The following is a 16,787-nucleotide window of genomic DNA, read 5'->3' on the forward strand; positions in this document are numbered from 1 at the left end:
ATTGCTATTGCTATTGCTATTGATGTTGCTATTGTTATTGTTGTTGTTATTGCCATTGTTGTTGCTCTAGCTGATGTTGTTGTTGCTGCTTCGCATACATCATGTATGATACATGTAACGCGAAACGTTCTTGCAAGTGCAGGGAAATGGCAAATCGACCATTAGGCGTTCCAATGACTCCCTTTCAAGGACGTATGCCTGGAGTAATTAAGGCCCGCATAACTCTGGTATGCTTCGAGCTGGCAAATCGGTCGAATGCCTGTTGATGGTAAACCCTTTGTGGTGGTGGCTGACCTACTATGCTGGTTCGATCCTCGGTAGCGACATTTCTCCTGCATTTTTGCACGGCTTCATTGAAATAACTTCCAGCCTGGGAGTCCCAGCTTTGCGTTATAGGGAACAAGCTTTAACTTACAATGGCGGGCCGGAGGCCCGCATTCTATACTATTAAAACACAACACTCTTAGCGTTTGTTGACGTTCGACCCGATTTCTGTTGACGTTCGACCCCACGGCCCCCATGTAAGGGCAGTGATGAACGCTTAATCGGGAGGAAGCGGCTGACATCAGCTGTGGGGTATTCCACGTTGTCCATTGACAGACGACTATATCACTAGAAGCCTCTCTGTTTCCTCGACTCTTTACTCGTCCAATCATGGACGCAACAGTTCAACACAGTGGCCGGCAGCGTCTGGTCAATCAGCACCAACAATTGAGTGAGTGTATACCAGCATCCCTGCAGTTACTACACCAGTAACCCTATCAGCTGCGAGTGACCTACGGCCCCCAATGATCTCTCCTATCCATCAGCAACCATTCCACTCCCGAGATGCTCATCTATATAGTTGGCAAGTATTGCAGTTGAGCGCGTCGTCGTATGGAAAAAAACCAGAGAAGTACTTGGTGCTGGGATCGAACCTGCGTCCTCGCCACTTCGGGTGGTGGAACATGAGAGAGAAACACGGTACGGTTTCTTGGCGGAGAAATTCCCCAGCTGGGAATCGTACCACCATCTCCGATAAGAGGGAAAGTGTGCGACCTAGCGGAGTACCCGTGAGGCGAGCGCTAAACAACCTGTTGTGTTGATGTAAGTGAGTGCTGCAATGATAGAACTGGCAGACTCCAAGGACTGCTGTAGGGATGTGGAGCACCCGAGCAGTACGATTTTTTTTTCTTACCCTTGATACTGGGGGACTAGAGATGAGGCAGTTGACTCTGTGACTAATGCTCGGATAGCTTATTCACATCAGTTCGCTGACTCATCCTCTGGTCAGTATTGCCCAACCCAGACCTCGGCTTCCGGGCTTCAGGTTTGAGGTTTGGTCAATACCTCTCCCATCCCCAGCGTCTATGGGATTTCTCGTCCTAGGAATTTTAAGAGAATCTACAACATTTAAACTCGTGTTATCATGTCTTTCCATGTCTATGAGCCAGTGAAATGAGTGGGCATCCCTCAAGCATTTACCTTGATGGATAAAATTGAGGGAGCGTGCGCGTCGACGTGCACGTGCGTGCCAGGGTGAGTGTGCAGGTGGCGACACACGTGGCGGAAACTTCAGTGGAGGCGCTGACCGACCGACCCCCTCCGTAGAGCTATAGGTATTTTCGATGAGATAACGCGTGCTTATGTGAACTCTGCCGGATCCGGGAGTTGAACCGCTGACCTCCGTTGTGATCGCCACGTCAGGACCATTCAAGTCAACTCGTAACATGAGTGGTACCAGCCTCAGTACCACTCACTCCATGGGTTTTCGGATAGCCATGCTCCGACGAGTGCGGGAGCTCTCGATAACCCATGAGTATAAGGTGTACAGTTCTTCCATGATGACCAAGAGTCTCTCCGCCAGTCCTCGAAACTGTCGTATTGATTAAAAAGTGAACTTGCCCTCCTACTCAATGGACCCTTCTGAATGATCGTTACTCAAATACGAGACACAGCTACGTTAGCCATGTATGACGCACTCATACCTCCCGAATACACTTCTGAAACGCAACAAAAGCTTGGACTCTTACACGTTCAACTGAATGGCTACACGATGTATTCGGTTATGAAGCGAGCACAAACGAGTAAGATGTGATGATCATCAACGTCACCGCCTGCGGTTCAACAACTATTGGTTCACCAGCTAAGCGATGCCAGGAGATCCGTTTATTTTAAATCATTATTGCATATCATTTTCAAGAACTACGAAGTAAAGCGACAAAGCGATATCAACCGCGCACAAAAATTAGCATAACGGTGATACTTACGATAGGACAGTCATCAACAACCACGACAGAAAGGCGATACGACAAGATTCTCTTAGCAGAGCGAACATTGGCTCTTTTTCAAATCGTCATTATCGTTATGGTTAAGGTGGTGTTAGAGGTAGCACAAGGAGCTCCCTGAATTGCAGAGATGCTCTCATCAGAAATTATTACAGATAGCTTCATCGACAAGAGAGAAAGAGAATGAAAACATATTCGATTTTAGGCATACGAAATCTGAACCTACAGATAGGCCCACGAGATGGCTGTAGCCAAGTCATACACGGTCATAAGTCTCGACCTTGATTTCGACGTCCCGTAAGACACGCTGGACGCTGCCATAAGCACGGGCAATCAATGCATCAGTGGGGTCTGTGAAGACGACAAAACCCGTCTTGGGCGGTAAGGGCTTGGAGTTTCTGGCATTGTAGCGAGACTTCAATGGCAACATGAGAACCATCTCTACCGCATCCTTTTTACCGACCAGTTTATCAAAATAATCCTTGAGCAAGACGCTCGATGATAAACCAAGTTTATGACAGCGTTTGACCAAGAGAACTCGACTCCTGCAGTCCTCCTCATCTTGAGGTAGGAGGGACTTAACATCCGTCAAGGTCATGCTGCCACATAAACCGGTTCTCCCATTATCGAGAGGGAAGACTTTGTCGATCTGCACCAACTGCTGGACCGAGGCGTAGTCGACATTACGAGCATCGGCAGTAGTAACAGAAGCATTGCTTGGAGAGAAACGCCCACTACCAGGACGTGACGTAGCATACCAACTTCGCTTCTCTGTAACTGGGAGACGATGGTAAAGTACGGCTTGGAGGGAAACTGCTCACAATAACGGAACACTGTCCCTTCGTATCGTCACTAAACCATTGGTGCACTCCACGAGCAATCTCAGCTGTGCTCATAACGAAAACAGCAGCTGCAACAGTCACAGTATCTTTTGTCGACTTCACCGGGTTAACAACAAACAAACCTCTCGTAGCCCCACGAAATTGTTCGATCAGCCAAGAGAGGGCAGGATACGAGTAGCCAGGAGCAGGATGGACAGCAATCATAAGATCCCTCCAAAATGGAAGCATTGCTTGCACATCCTTAGCCAGGGTAGCCTTGTCACTGTACAACTCGACCTCGGGCTCATCACATAACTCCAGATCACGACTCCTTTTGATCGGTGTCCACGATGCGGGAGAGGTACTAGAGACAGTAGAAGCAGTCCTTATTGATGGCGTACGAGGGGTCGAGTAACCCGACACAGTCGAGATCGGTGACTCACAAGAACAAGCAAACATAACAAGCTTTTATACCGATTATTATAGTATATGGAGCAGACAAGGTTGTCAACGCTAAGCACTATTCAAAAATGATAGCGGCGGCTAGAATGGGAGTGCATCAGAATATCACAATGAATGTCCCTGTCAACGTTGTACACAAAGTTCTCGTCCCGTTATCTGTGCTCTTTCCCTGCTGCCAATCTAGACTTTCAACACGAAGGCCAAACATAATGAGATAACATCATTTAACATGCGAAGAATGGGCAGTTGGCTGAGTTGCTGTCTTAAATCTGTCCACCACCGAATCGAGCTCTCTCAGACCAGCCGCTTCGCCGGAGCGGGTCCATTTTGGGAGAGTAGCTGCTTGCTCCTGCGGCACAACCTGAAAAGACCAAAGCACCTTTGACATAGCGTGTAAGCTCCTTGGACTTTCGGCATCCCAACAGCCGTTGAGACCGACCTTTGTATTTGGCATACAGTGCGGGGTCCAGCCTACCGTCGCCTCTCTGGCAGCGGTGCAGTGCTTTACACTTGCTGGACGGTTGGAAGGAGATTTCACGATTATCAGACTGACAGAATTCGAGAATATGATACGCTCGAACGACGACATGCCGAGATTTACCATCGAGCGTCGAATAACGCGCGAAGGTATCCGTCCACGATCGAACGAACGCGTCCTCGTCAAGAGCTCCTTATGACCAGCGAGTAGCTCTTCAAGATCTTTGTTCTCATACAACGGCTGAAGATTCGCCAAATCAAGGAGGGATTGACACGGTCGGAGCAGAAGCATGGCACCAGTCCAGCTTGGCTCACATTCAAGTCATGCCTGCTCGTACGATTGATGAGGGCGGAGCGGAGCTGTCCAACACTACTGGCCGAGGTCCAGAAGCCGGGACCGATAGGGTCTACCATGAAGCCTCATCGCCTTATCTTATCATTATGAATTGTACTCCGTTGAAAGACGGGATGCTCAATCAGCCGGCCCGCTATCTTCGTGGCCGCCTTATGAGTGACACCATACACGTCGGATGCGTCCTTCCCACGAATCGTCCCGCCATATCTGAGCGCTTGTGCGAGTTGGCAAGACGCCGTCCCTCCTTCCTACCCTGCCAGAGGCGTTCCAGAAATGCGAGTTTTACCTTCACTCTCGCCAAACGACCTGATATAAAGATGTGTATACGATATCAATGATTAATTGATCGGATTACATTCGGGTGAGGGGCGGACCTCGTGCTACCTGTGTCGCCCGAAGATTTTCTTCCGAGTGCGTGTGACCATAAAGATTCTCAGCCACACGACCAGGTATGAAGCCGCCGTAACCAACTATACCTGAAAACTCCGGGCTAGATTCGATTCAGCAACTTTGGGCTATTTCGAAAGCTACGATCAAGCGTAGCTCGATAGGGGCAGATTACACGATAGCGGCAAGGGTGCGGACTCCAAGGGCAGGTGGCCAGCCTGGAGAAGAGTAGGCATCGAAACGCCTCGACCTAGCCGAATCTTAGGAGTGGCTTCAGGTTCATAGTTGCATCGCCGTCGGATGATGGACATGAGCAGTTTTCACAGAGAGACTGCCAAAGCAGGGCTTCCATACCAATGACGACCACAGTTTCTGCTAGCGTAGAGATCTACCCTCCCCCCCTCCCCCTCCGACTTGGTCTCTATCGTCAGAATTAAGGCCGGAACCAGGCCATCTCATCGCACAGGGGCATCTGCGGTACACGGAGTATCACTATTCGCAGTCGCCCGGCTCGCGAGTAAGAAACTATGAGAACACCGCCGGGCTAGAGATGACAACACAACAGTCGTAGTGTGATGATGAAATTGCGTCGTTCCCCATGCCAATGGACTAGACATTGAATTATCGATGTAGAACACGCAGTACATGCACAAGAGTATTGCCTGAGACAAGCCTTCTTCAGAATCATACTCCATCATTGGGCGGTGTATGTGGTAAAGTGCTACGACCGCATGGACATCCTCTCCTCCTTCTCTCGCTCCCATCGGCAATGCCCATCCCTCGCATAGTGCCGCATAGCAAGACGCTACGGATTCGAGAAGGCTTTCGAATTCTCGACTTCGCCGGTTGCCGATCAGCCCTTCTCCTCGAGAGGCCCGAGTCACCGCTAATAATAGAGGATTCAGGCTCTGATATCATCACCTCCCGACTGGCCTCCACACCACGACCAAAACGCCGCTTCGACTTCGGCCAGAAGAATGCTTGTCTGCGCTCATATGCCTGAGCTCAGAAACGGATGCCTAAACGAACAGAAGAGCGATGATGTTAACTCGCTGGTCTTTGGTTCGATGCAGCTCGATGAGGTCTGTCATCTCGCTCAAGTGGGTGTCGTCAGCTGAGGAGTCCCTCAAGACAGTCGCAGTACTTCCTCGTACACAACAGAGGGAATTCCAGCGATCCCTCAGCTCGCCTCCGGACAAGACTGAGTCGAAGGCTTCCGACTCCGTGTCGGATCGAGCGGACGCAGGGCGTTCGATCGGCTCAGGACAGCACATCGCTTTCGGTAGAGTTAGTCGTTTTGGAGGGCCTAACAAGAAATTATCCTAACAGAAAATCCGCGCGAGCATCGTTATTCCTAATTAAGATACAATGTTGACATGCTTCCATCCCTAGCAATGCATTCACACTAGAATTATTGAGTTCATCATTTCGTCACGAAAGTTTACTTCCATGACACATAGGTGATATAGGTGTAGACGCAGCACAATCACTGAGGAGGAGTTTCGATACCTCTCAAAGCATGGTAGCTAGATGAGAAGATTTCCCAAGTCTCATTGCGAGCGAGATATTCAAATTGTTGCCTGAGGAGTGTTCTTTCCCCACCAGTCTGAAATGCTTCCTTCTTCTGACGTTCAGAACTCAACTGTTGGAGTCGCGATCTCTCGCACTGTAGTGTATATTCCAGCTCGTTGATCTTGTCATCTAGAGCGGCACAAAACTCCAACTCATCTCCGCTGTCAACTTCGTCGAGCACGATATCAGATACGCAGACCGGGGCTCCTAGGCCACTAAAGATTCACCATAAGGTACTCTCCTCATCTTTCGAGGAATACAAACACTACCCGTTGCCAAGTATAGAGGTCGGCGTGTCGGTGGTTAGGGCGCTCATCTTCCTCTCAGGTCGTATTATCACCGTGACATCAGGATACAGCAGCTGATCATGAAGTTGGCCAGGCTCCATATCACGGATGATAGGCCGTGCCTCCGCAACACCTAAGAGCAGGGCGCCCTTGGGGCCTCCAATACAACTCTCGACTCACTTTCCTTCAACGTGGTAGTGAGCTCTCTGAATGCCGTAGCCAAACTCTGAGTTGCGCCCAGGGCTACTTTACCAGGTACATCATCAGTGATGATCTCCAACAAGTCTCCCATAGAGCCGAGACCAACCGCCAGCTGTGTAGTCATCTAAGAGGCATCAAACCATAGAATGGGGAGGAGTGGCTCAGCTGGAAGCTACTTCACCAACGTTCATTCGCACCACACGACAGCCCACCGCATGAATCGCCATCAGAAAGACGTAGAATCAGCGAAACCCTCACCTTCACCAGAGACGCAGTTGCCTTTTCAAAGGAGCTCTCTCCTTCTAGCCTCAACAGCGACGCTTCGTCTTCTAACGCGGGCAGTAGGGCCTGGATAATCCTCAGGGTGGTGGATGCTACTGATCCCACATTCCCCCACCTGTTCAGCTCTAAGGGATGCCCGAGCGATGCCAGCTATAGTCTCACAGAGCCTCTCCTCTGGCGCCACTTGTGACGGTGCATGGTGGAATATCATGGAAAAGGGCGATCTTTCTCGAGGGCATCTTGTCCCTGAACCTTGTGCCTACCCCCAACTCATGTAACACAACTTCGTGTTTATTTCACGACTGCTGCTCCTTATTCAAATTCAAGAGCGGCATGAACAACATAGTGTAATCATAACATGAGCCATCACTGCACCGAGTATCGTGTCATAGACACTACCCGTTGCCGAGTATGGATGTCGGCATTAGCCAGGAGATCTCACCTCACGGGTAAGCAGTTACCGAACCATCCGCAGCAATATGTGAGGGCCTCAACGGGGAACATGCGACTACATGCAACCCGGATTCAAAGTTGAACATCGTCGCGCTACGCCAGTATACATGCTAGTCGAGCTTGTGCCGGCCTTAGGGACGAGCGATAGGTTGGGCACAATCTGCCCGGCAGATCCCGCGTGAAACGGGAGTTGGCCTCCGCCTAGCAAGTCCCAGGAATATCAGGGAGGGAGCTGGTGAGCCTCGGTGACACCACTCCGTGTTGTCACCACGGAGTGAATGTCATTCCCCGTGTTCAGCTATTGACGGTAATCACAACAAGAGATACTGTACTAGCCCCGAGAACTCAACTCGAAGAGTGACGAAGATTAGAAAGTGTTTAAAACACTGGAATGGCATCATTTGATGACGATTTAACAATTTAGATGTAAGAGTTCTACGAAACCATCATTGACTATTAGATTATCCATGTATAGTTTTACATTGAAAATATATGTACTTGCGTGCACATCGATCGCGTTTTGTACATAAGTATTGTCTCCATTTTAGAGACTCCATATAGGCTCCTTGTACCCGTGGGCAATCTTCGACAATACATCACGATATTGAGTGAATATTCCTTCGAAGTGGATAGATCGACCCTGAGCTCATCGATCCATGAGAGCAATTATCCGTTTACCCAAAACTCATCGATCAGTTCACGAAGCCTAAGGCTTTCAACCGCAACGCAAAGAACATGACAGGCCCGTATAGACAGGCGTTGTCAACTTGAAAGAAATTGATATATTCCAAATCAAAGATCATACCAGAAGCAATGTTATTGATGTCACTCAGCTGAGTATCCATCAGGATATCTGAACCAGCGTCGAGCATATCTAATACAGACTGAGTATTATACTGCCAGTGGGCCTGGATGGTGAATAGCCTATCAGCCCTTGGCTCAGCAGAGGCCGTCGCCCTGATGTAGGTGAGCAATTCCTGAGTTATCTGCTCACTTCTGGGTGAGCCACGGTGACAATTGCCATCAGCACGATAGCAAGTGAGACTGGAATCCCAGTTGGCATCAGAACACATGCCCTCGCCTTCCACAATAAAGACATGACCACCTGACACGTTAGGTTTTAACAAAGGGATCCACTACAATACCGTACCTCCTCCCGTTCTGGACAGTTGCTTAGCATCGCCGACAGTCATACCTCTCAGCTGCTCGCACGAACCATCAGATCCGACAGATCGCATGAGCTTGAGATTGTTCATCAACTCCCAGACCTTATTCCTACAGTCAGCGTTATTGGGAGAGTAGTGACTATTAGAGACCACCACCAACTCCTGAGGGTTTCGATTAGACCAAGTTATGGTTTCTCTCATAGCATCCTCGAGTCTATATGAGATCCTGAAACTCCCATGACGCATAATTATACCATCATCGGTGCAGGCAGGGCGAAGGTCAAACGCTCTAACGCCGCAGTTGAGCTGTTCTGTGAAGTTTTCATTCTGATTCTTGGCAACTTGCCATAAAGGAACAGCTCTCGATATATAACCAGTGCCGGCATTGTGCGATCTGAGATGTAGAATAGCCAAGAGAGTAATACTAGGCTTACCTCAGCATAGGCCATTGATTGAGAGGTATATCATCTATACAGGCACAGGTTACCGATCCCAGCAAGCATACGAAGACTAGTGAGAGAGACATTGAGAGAGAAAACTAAATTGATAATAGTCAATCTCACGGTAGATGTGTGGAGGAATCGGATCCGTTGCCGGCCATATAGGGAACGCAAGGGTAGCCGATGGATCAAACTTGAACTATCTTGAATACGGATATTATCCGTCGGATAAGTCTAGACTAGAGAAATGAAATGATAACACCAGTAGTCTAGTTCACTTGACAACAATGCCGGCAACGCACGCATGCTCACGTTCCTAACTGGAACGAGGTGACGCACACTGCGTGGCGCACAACTACTTGTCTACGAATAGACAGTCAGGGAAAATCAGGAGCCCTCATCATCGACTCCTACAACATGGTATTGCTGGTGATGCAAAAGATCCATAGTGAATTTAATTAAGATAACACGATCACTGAAAAACTACTACCACAGCCTCTTTACGTGGGCTGACACGAAATAGGCAACCAAAATGTGCGTGAGCATATTTGGCAACAACACGAACACGGAAGAACCCCCGTGGGAAAGAAAACGTAGCGGTGGAGGTAAGTTGACGTTGGGCGCGGGGGTGGCAAACAAAGAGGGATCATTTTCTCTTCTTCCAGCTGTTCTTAGCCGCCTTGCTCTTCCGCTTCACCTTGTACGGTGCCCTCAATTTCGCCAGGGTTTGAGCCTCGCTGAGACGACGGCGAGTCCATGCTTGGACCGTTGAATCCTCGAGAGCATCCGTCAGAAGTGAAACGCCAGAACCTCAGACAGGACTGGAGTTGTCGAACAATGCCTGCTGACCCCTACCTCAAGAAGTCTTATTGCCCTCACCTTGCCTCCCCCGACTTCAACACCAATGTGGAAGTGGGTAGGCAACTTCTTGCTATCAAGCCTTTCCATGAATTTCATGGGGTCCATGTAGGGCTTCAACTTGAGTATCTACCACCACTTTCCCTGTCGCGAATACAGTTCGACGACGACCCCACCCTCAGCTCATTCCTCATCTGAGGCGTCAGTTGTTGCCGCGGCAGGCCGAACCACCCACCAAGACGCGCATCCTTCTCCCGCTTGGCCTCCTTCCTGCATACCACAACTGTATTAGACTCCTATACACATTCCCTCATCACTCTGCGACGGCCAAGACGGCATCGGGAGCAGCGCCATTAAGTGGCAGAGGAGGCCGTTCAGGCAAGGGTTTAGTAGCACTATCACCGACGACTTCCTCGGGATCGACATTCCAGTCACCTACAACGGAATCAACACTTTCTACGCTGCTTCACGTCCTATCCCCATTGAAGTAGTCTCACCTGCTCTTGCCTTGGTATCCAACCTTGCCAGTGTGATTATCACAATGAGATAGCTGTGCTCTCGCTAGTGCCAAGTCGAGACCTTCGAAGAACTCATCTCCCGTTGCTCCAGTGCTCCTGACCACACCCGGCCGAGGATTCTCCGCAGAATCTGGAATGGATCACTCATTCAAGAATGCGAGCGTGCTTATTAATTCTCTTACAAATCACTCACCTTCCGCTTGAGCCTTGGCCTTCAACCGATCACTGACGAACCTCATAACAAAATCATCATCATCATCACTGTCGTCCGGCAGACTCGCCGACGTCTTGCAACACAGTGAAACCAACTACTACAACGACCAACGACAGAACAGACCCATCAACGCAAGAGATAGAGGCAGAAGGCCAGTAGAGGAGGAAGTGAAGCTTATATAGCAATGGTGAACTGATACTGGTACAGTAGGTACTCCTTTATGAAGAAGCACCAATAAATAGTCACAACACAGTGTAGCACTGAAGACTTCATCGCCGGCGACCACCACGACCTAACAACAAGGCCTGCCAGCCTCCCTCTCGATACTGCCTACCCTTGCCCATCATGCTAGCCATCTTGGAAGGGTCCATGCCCATGTTACGCATCATGTCCTGCATTCCTTCCATACCACCCATTTGCTCCATCATGCCTTGCATACCGCCACCTCCTGCCAAACAATATCCCTACCAACCCACCCGGCCACGCCCACGTACCGCCGCCTGCCCCACCAAGGCCCTTCATCATGTTCATCAACCCTCCTTGGCCGCCCATCTGCTTCAACATCCTAATCAAGCCATCACCCAGGCAGGAGCCCATAGACCTACTTTGGATCTATCATCTTGCCCATGTTCTGCATCATCTGATTCGGATTCCGCATCATTTGTTGCATCGTCCTCGGATCGCCAAGTTTCATCTTACCCATTTTGGACACCATTTTCGAGTACTTCCGATACTCCTCCACCAGCGTTTCAACCTAACAACCATCACCCAAGCAAGTGACCACGAGCAACAACCTACTTCTCCCACCGCATGACCCGAGCCTCTAGCTACCCGTAAAATACGACTATGACTACCGCAGAAGTCCTGGTCCCCATCGAGTTCCCTGAGCATCACATGTCATCATCAACCGAAGAGCCCCCCCCATACTCACTTGTCAGTCATGGAGTCCATCATGGTGAGATACGCCTTCATTTTCTTCACGCCCTCCTGCTCAGCCCCCGGTGGGAGCATAGAGCTCTGCATCCCGGGTATCATAGACATAACCTTCGACAAGGGGCCCATCCTCATCACCTGCTCCCGCCGATATCACAACAACAACAGCAGCAGCAAAGCGTCAAGGGCAACCCACAGTTCCAAACTGCTCCCTCAAATCTCGCAATGAGAATTGCCCCGATTGCATACGAGCCATAAGATCCCCTTGCTTGTCCAGCGGCATCGCTTCGCCTATAGTACCTTCACAATAGGTCATGGACTGTCTACAGGCAGTGGCATGATATAAGTTATACAGAGATTGGCCTATATACCACATATGTATCGAATATTATATAAATGTAAGATGATATCAGTTTATCAAAAAATGGAGTTCCACCCGTGAAGTGGCGTAATACTCTGTGAAAACCCCGAAATTCGTGCTGTGCAGTGGTCGTGAAACATATTTTTCACTAGTGTTTTTCATATCACGGATAAAGCTCCAACATACTAAAAGTGCTCTAGCAGCAGGAGCTTACTCATGAGGCCCTTGATATCCCCCAGCCCTAGAAGTCTCTGTACGAACGATTGAGCATCAAAAGGCTCGAATTCGTCAAAGTGCTCACCAGTGCCTACAAGCCATCAGTATCAACGAGAGGCGATGCTGATAACCAACCAATGAAGATGATAGGAGAATCAGTTGCCGCCACGGCTGAGAGGGCCCCTCCTCCTTTAGCATGGCCATCAAGCTTCGTCACGACTACACTCCCTACAGACACCTGTACAGGGTCACACATAGAGCCTTGCGGAATTCGAACAAATTACGGTATCCTTGAAAGCCTTTGCTTGTTCGAAGCACGCCTGCCCTATATGGGAATCCATGACGAACACTATTTCATCAGGGTTCACAGCCTTGGCGACTTGCGTCATCTCGTCAAACAGAGCAGCTTCCTAACACCAGGGGTACACCACAGAAAGCACCCCATCCTTCTCCCACCTGACGATGCCGTCCACTCGTATCCACTATGATGATATCATACTTATCCATCTTGAACAAGTCCACACCCTCCTTGGCAATCTTGACAGGGTCCGACTCCACATAGGAACCATAGAATGGTATCTATCTCGCATATATACACCACAAGGAGAAAAAGCCCCTTCCCTCACTTCCCGACCTCACCTTCACTTTGGTAGCGTTTTGTTTAAGCTGGTCAAAGGCGCCAGCTCGGAAGGTATCAGCACACACCAAGGCCACACGCCATCCCTTCCGCTGGTAGTAGTGAGCATACCTACAACGACTCAGCTTAGCCCGACAATGGGAAAGTCCCTCATCCTACTTCGTGCAACTCGTCGTCTTTCCACTACCTTGCAGACCAACAAACATGATAACATTAGGTTGGCCTGCGAAAATTCCAACAAAGTTTACATACCACACCGTCGCCACTTCCTACCCTTCTTCGGCTTGTAAGGTTCCTTATCAGGACTCAACATCTCAACAAGCTGATTCACAACCGCCTTCTGAATAACCCGCTGCTTATTCGACCCCGGCGCCGCCAACTCTTCCAAGTCGACCGTCCGTTTGATATTCTTCCGCAGTTCCGCTACGTATCGTACCTACAAATCCACGAGCCCTCATCGCATCCATGATGAGACCCCCGTAGACCCCTCACGCTCCCCCTGTTACTACATTAACATCAGCCTGTAAAAGGGCTGTAGAGATCTCCTTCAAACACTCGTCCAGAACAGCCTCGTCTATTACAGTAGCCTTACCCAGCTTCCGAAGAGCTCCCGAGATCTGCTTACCGAGATCGGCCAGGACCATTATAACAAAACTTCCACAAGTCGCCCATCAACTCGCATCAGCAACACCACACCAGAGGCAGTGCGGAAACATGCTACCTAGCAGTAAGCAAAATGAGCACTTCTAAATAGAGCCCGACTAAAAAGCTGTTCCCGGATCATCACATTTCATCATGGACAACGCCGACCCTCCCCTCGATAGCTCTACGGACTGCCTCCACCGCAGCCTCCACATCAACTGCAACCTTCTTTTTCCCCATAGCCCGCTCGTCTCGGCCCGCACCCTCCAACAGGACCCTCTCATAACTCAGCCCGAGAGCCTCAGCAATGTACATGTAGTGCCGCACCAGAGGGTTCGCAAATCCCAACTCGATCACTGTAGTCCCCTCCGAACAGAATAGGATGTTGGACAAGCCAGCTCCATGGACCCCAACAACCACTGCTGCTCTCGAGAACATCGCTACCGCTCTTTCCGCTCCTTCCTCAGCTCCATCGAACTCCCTCACATCGACCCCTTCAATGTTCCTAAGGGCTGCTACCAACCGCCGTTCATTTTTGAGTATTCTCGACTCATCCCGAGAGGCCTTCCGAACGATCCACAAAACCACAGGTCTATTGGAAGCCTCCTCCCCTCCACCAACATCACTACTGCCTTTCATCATAGCACTCCGCAGACCCCGCAACAACCGGCTTGGAGGTATGCAGTGCAGTGGAAGGTCATAGGCAGGGTCCACCATAGGAGGCCAGGTATAAGATACGACCTCAGACAGCTCTACTCGGACCTGTCTCGTGCCCTCTGTCGGGTAGTAGAGCCTCTTGGCATTCTCAACGCCCAACCCTCTAAGCAGGATATCAGTGAAGCCATCAACAAAGGGTGCCCAAGGTAAGAGGATCTGGAAGCGTACTGTTGATGGCTGATTATCTTGAAGACTCGCCTGTGGGTTGGGAGTACTCCTTATGTCCTCCTGCAGAGCCACGAGCCTCGGCAAGGACTCCAACAGGAAATGATAAAACATAGTCGAACGGTAACCTACTGTTACAAACACCTGAAAAGACACCATAACACATTCATATACGTGAACCATAGCAATTATGCAGTACGCGCGATCTGAAGACCCCATTTCGTGTGGCAGCCCCATCGGGAAGTCGAAAAAGTCCAAAAAAATTTCCTCGAAAATCGAATCCGTGGCATATATCAAACAATACAATCATGTTCGGAGAGTTGATCAATATAAAATTTCAGGTTGATATGAGCAGTAGTTAAGAAGTTGGGGCTGCCACACGAAACCGGCTCTTCAGATTGCGCGTACAAGCAATGAGCAAAGCATTTACCACCAGCCTCAACGAGGTCTCAAGGGAAAGCTTCGCTACCAAAGACCACATCTACTGCCGACACTCGACCCTCTCAGCCGGCGGTATGCCTCGAGGAACTGACTACCTTCCCCTTGAATACTCGCGGACGCCCTTCCATAGGCGGCATCGGTGTTCCGTGAATTGGGTCCGGGAAGGGAAGATTCTGGGCGAGATTGAGGTAAAGATGAGCCGAGACCCTAAGGTGTTGGCAACCCGTCGCGAACAACTACAACGACCTCTCTAAACTACAGTGTGAAGGAGCAGGCCGCCTTATCAAACATGACCGCATCCTCTCCAATGAGATCGATCCTAGACGAGAACTCTATCCTGCTCTCCTCCGTTACTTCATCGATACGCCCTACACGTCGGAAGTCAGGAAGCAGGGCACATTGCCATTCCCGAGGTACCACCCTCCGCCTTGCATCCTAGTACTGGGCTAGCCAGTTTTACAGCGGTCACTTGAGAAGCCCTCAAGTAGTGGACTGCTAAGGGCCAGGCCCCACTAGGGTCCACCTCTGTTCGCATCATGTACATCGTACCTTACCAAAATATGCACATGTGTTGGTAACATTATGAGAATTCTGAGGAAATTCTGAGAGTAAACTTCTACCCAAATTCGTATGTATGGGAGAATTCATAAGCTCAACTGAGGAGAGCGAACACATTCCAACACTGTCTTCCAAGGCTATCAAAACACGATCATGTAAAGCTGATCCACCGTACCAAGGTCATGGAGGTTGGCTGGGTGTTCCGGGACGAGATCGATTTGCCTTTTTGCCAGTTCTATGCTCTTCGTGATATTACCCTGCCCTGCACGATACACCCTATCACGCTCCATAGACACCTTAAAGGGGACCCAACTCCCTCTACACTTGGTCACAGCCCAACACTTACCTTTCCAATCGTTGCAATTCTCCTACGCTCTCCTATGTGCTGTCTCAACCTGTCGGCTTCCTCCACAGTAAGCGTCGATCCTTCTGATTTGTCCACAGCTCTGCTCGCCTCCTGCCCAGTCACCCTTTCCCGCCTCCGCTGACCGATGCCCCCCCCATACTACCTCCCACAGGGCCAGACTCTTGTCCATGAAGTTCGCATGCATTTCGAGATTGGCCATAGTAAGGTGAGCTTGTGGATCGTCAGGGCGCAGTGTTGCCGCCTTGGAGTACAGGCCCCGGACTTTTTGCAGCATTCCTGATGGCGTGTCTAGTTTCATAGAGCCACAGTAGAGAGCCAACGAGAATTCTCACCAAGAGCTTCATCGAATCGAGACCGGGAGGCCGCCAGAGAGGCCTTCTCAGCCAGGGAAAGCATCCTTTCACAGATGTGTTCATAACGGTCTCCCACTGCTGTCGCGAGCCATACTAGTAGTACACCAGGTGAAACAAGGCGCATAGAAAAACGCTGCTGACACTCTATATAGCGTCATAGAGGGTATTCAAAGCGTGTACAAGGAGACGACCCTGGCGGCACTACTAGCCTCTAATAAGCCTTGTAGTAACTCTGTCCTAATCCCCATGCTCGGGCAGACCCTGTCTCGTCTCCCACCTCCAAAACGCTCTTTATAGACCCCACGATGGACCCACTACGGCAGGTTACCCACCCCCTCATTCCTCGACAAGGGTGATGTGCACGGCCTGCGAGACCCGCCGTGATTTAGTTACTAAAGGACAGTGGTCGGAAGTGCTCTTTACAGGAATTGAATGGAGGAGGCGGGGATCGAACCCGATACCATTCTCGTGGCCGCGTTCATGCGTGCAGTATTAGAGGTTGATTCCCCCAACTCTGACGATACCAACAGTTGTTTACTGCCTAGGCCTACTCACACGCGGGGAGGTTAGATGCCAGAGCCCCGTCTTATGAGTCGACCCTGTTTCACGAACAGTATGTTCCTTCTACGCTCATCCT

At 50.1% G+C, this 16,787-nt stretch overlaps 7 protein-coding genes across 7 annotated transcripts in view; all 7 read right to left on the reverse strand.

Moving 5' to 3' along the window:
• The window catches only part of Pmar_PMAR005259 (merozoite surface protein 2, putative), a gene marked incomplete at both ends in the record, with an annotated part of 507 nt that extends 451 nt beyond the window's left edge, over positions 1 to 56 (reverse strand). The window contains one exon of the mRNA XM_002786507.1: positions 1 to 56. Coding sequence (XP_002786553.1) covers positions 1 to 56 — 56 coding nt within the window.
• Positions 57 to 2,523: 2,467 nt separating this feature from the next.
• On the reverse strand, positions 2,524 to 7,056 carry Pmar_PMAR005260 (hypothetical protein; the record flags this gene model as incomplete). The annotated part of the gene is made up of 9 exons (XM_002786508.1): positions 2,524 to 3,001; positions 4,635 to 4,688; positions 4,738 to 4,858; positions 5,579 to 5,768; positions 5,819 to 6,075; positions 6,372 to 6,556; positions 6,611 to 6,761; positions 6,809 to 6,953; positions 7,006 to 7,056. The coding sequence occupies 9 exons, from the start codon at positions 7,054 to 7,056 to the stop codon at positions 2,524 to 2,526; spliced, it is 1,632 nt and encodes a 543-aa protein (XP_002786554.1).
• A 31-nt stretch (positions 7,057 to 7,087) lies between these two features.
• On the reverse strand, positions 7,088 to 7,370 carry Pmar_PMAR005261 (hypothetical protein; the record flags this gene model as incomplete). The annotated part of the gene is made up of 2 exons (XM_002786509.1): positions 7,088 to 7,177; positions 7,227 to 7,370. Coding segments are annotated over 2 exons (234 nt in total), but the record flags the coding sequence as incomplete, so codon positions are not given.
• Positions 7,371 to 7,960: 590 nt separating this feature from the next.
• Positions 7,961 to 9,256, reverse strand: Pmar_PMAR005262 (hypothetical protein; the record flags this gene model as incomplete). Its single annotated transcript, XM_002786510.1, has 3 exons — positions 7,961 to 8,669; positions 8,715 to 9,124; positions 9,165 to 9,256. 3 exons carry the CDS (start codon positions 9,254 to 9,256, stop codon positions 8,257 to 8,259), a joined length of 915 nt encoding a protein of 304 aa, XP_002786556.1. The 3' UTR covers positions 7,961 to 8,256.
• A 560-nt stretch (positions 9,257 to 9,816) lies between these two features.
• Positions 9,817 to 10,785, reverse strand: Pmar_PMAR005263 (conserved hypothetical protein; the record flags this gene model as incomplete). The annotated part of the gene is made up of 6 exons (XM_002786511.1): positions 9,817 to 9,945; positions 10,026 to 10,157; positions 10,205 to 10,298; positions 10,346 to 10,463; positions 10,569 to 10,676; positions 10,740 to 10,785. The coding sequence occupies 6 exons, from the start codon at positions 10,783 to 10,785 to the stop codon at positions 9,817 to 9,819; spliced, it is 627 nt and encodes a 208-aa protein (XP_002786557.1).
• A 244-nt stretch (positions 10,786 to 11,029) lies between these two features.
• Positions 11,030 to 13,551, reverse strand: Pmar_PMAR005264 (signal recognition particle 54 kDa protein 2; the record flags this gene model as incomplete). The annotated part of the gene is made up of 15 exons (XM_002786512.1): positions 11,030 to 11,052; positions 11,095 to 11,208; positions 11,255 to 11,325; positions 11,366 to 11,514; positions 11,559 to 11,643; positions 11,692 to 11,831; positions 11,890 to 11,993; positions 12,269 to 12,361; positions 12,406 to 12,508; positions 12,555 to 12,680; positions 12,727 to 12,849; positions 12,910 to 13,018; positions 13,067 to 13,130; positions 13,181 to 13,343; positions 13,417 to 13,551. 15 exons carry the CDS (start codon positions 13,549 to 13,551, stop codon positions 11,030 to 11,032), a joined length of 1,602 nt encoding a protein of 533 aa, XP_002786558.1.
• A 62-nt stretch (positions 13,552 to 13,613) lies between these two features.
• Pmar_PMAR005265 (hypothetical protein) lies at positions 13,614 to 15,996 on the reverse strand (the record flags this gene model as incomplete). Its single annotated transcript, XM_002786513.1, has 7 exons — positions 13,614 to 14,575; positions 14,968 to 15,079; positions 15,132 to 15,240; positions 15,293 to 15,421; positions 15,606 to 15,726; positions 15,777 to 15,887; positions 15,940 to 15,996. 7 exons carry the CDS (start codon positions 15,994 to 15,996, stop codon positions 13,691 to 13,693), a joined length of 1,524 nt encoding a protein of 507 aa, XP_002786559.1. The 3' UTR covers positions 13,614 to 13,690.
• Positions 15,997 to 16,787: the final 791 nt, after the last annotated feature.

The sequence above is a fragment of the Perkinsus marinus genome (genome assembly GCF_000006405.1).
Source record: "Perkinsus marinus ATCC 50983 genomic scaffold scf_1104296931384, whole genome shotgun sequence".
Lineage (NCBI taxonomy): Eukaryota > Perkinsozoa > Perkinsida > Perkinsidae > Perkinsus > Perkinsus marinus.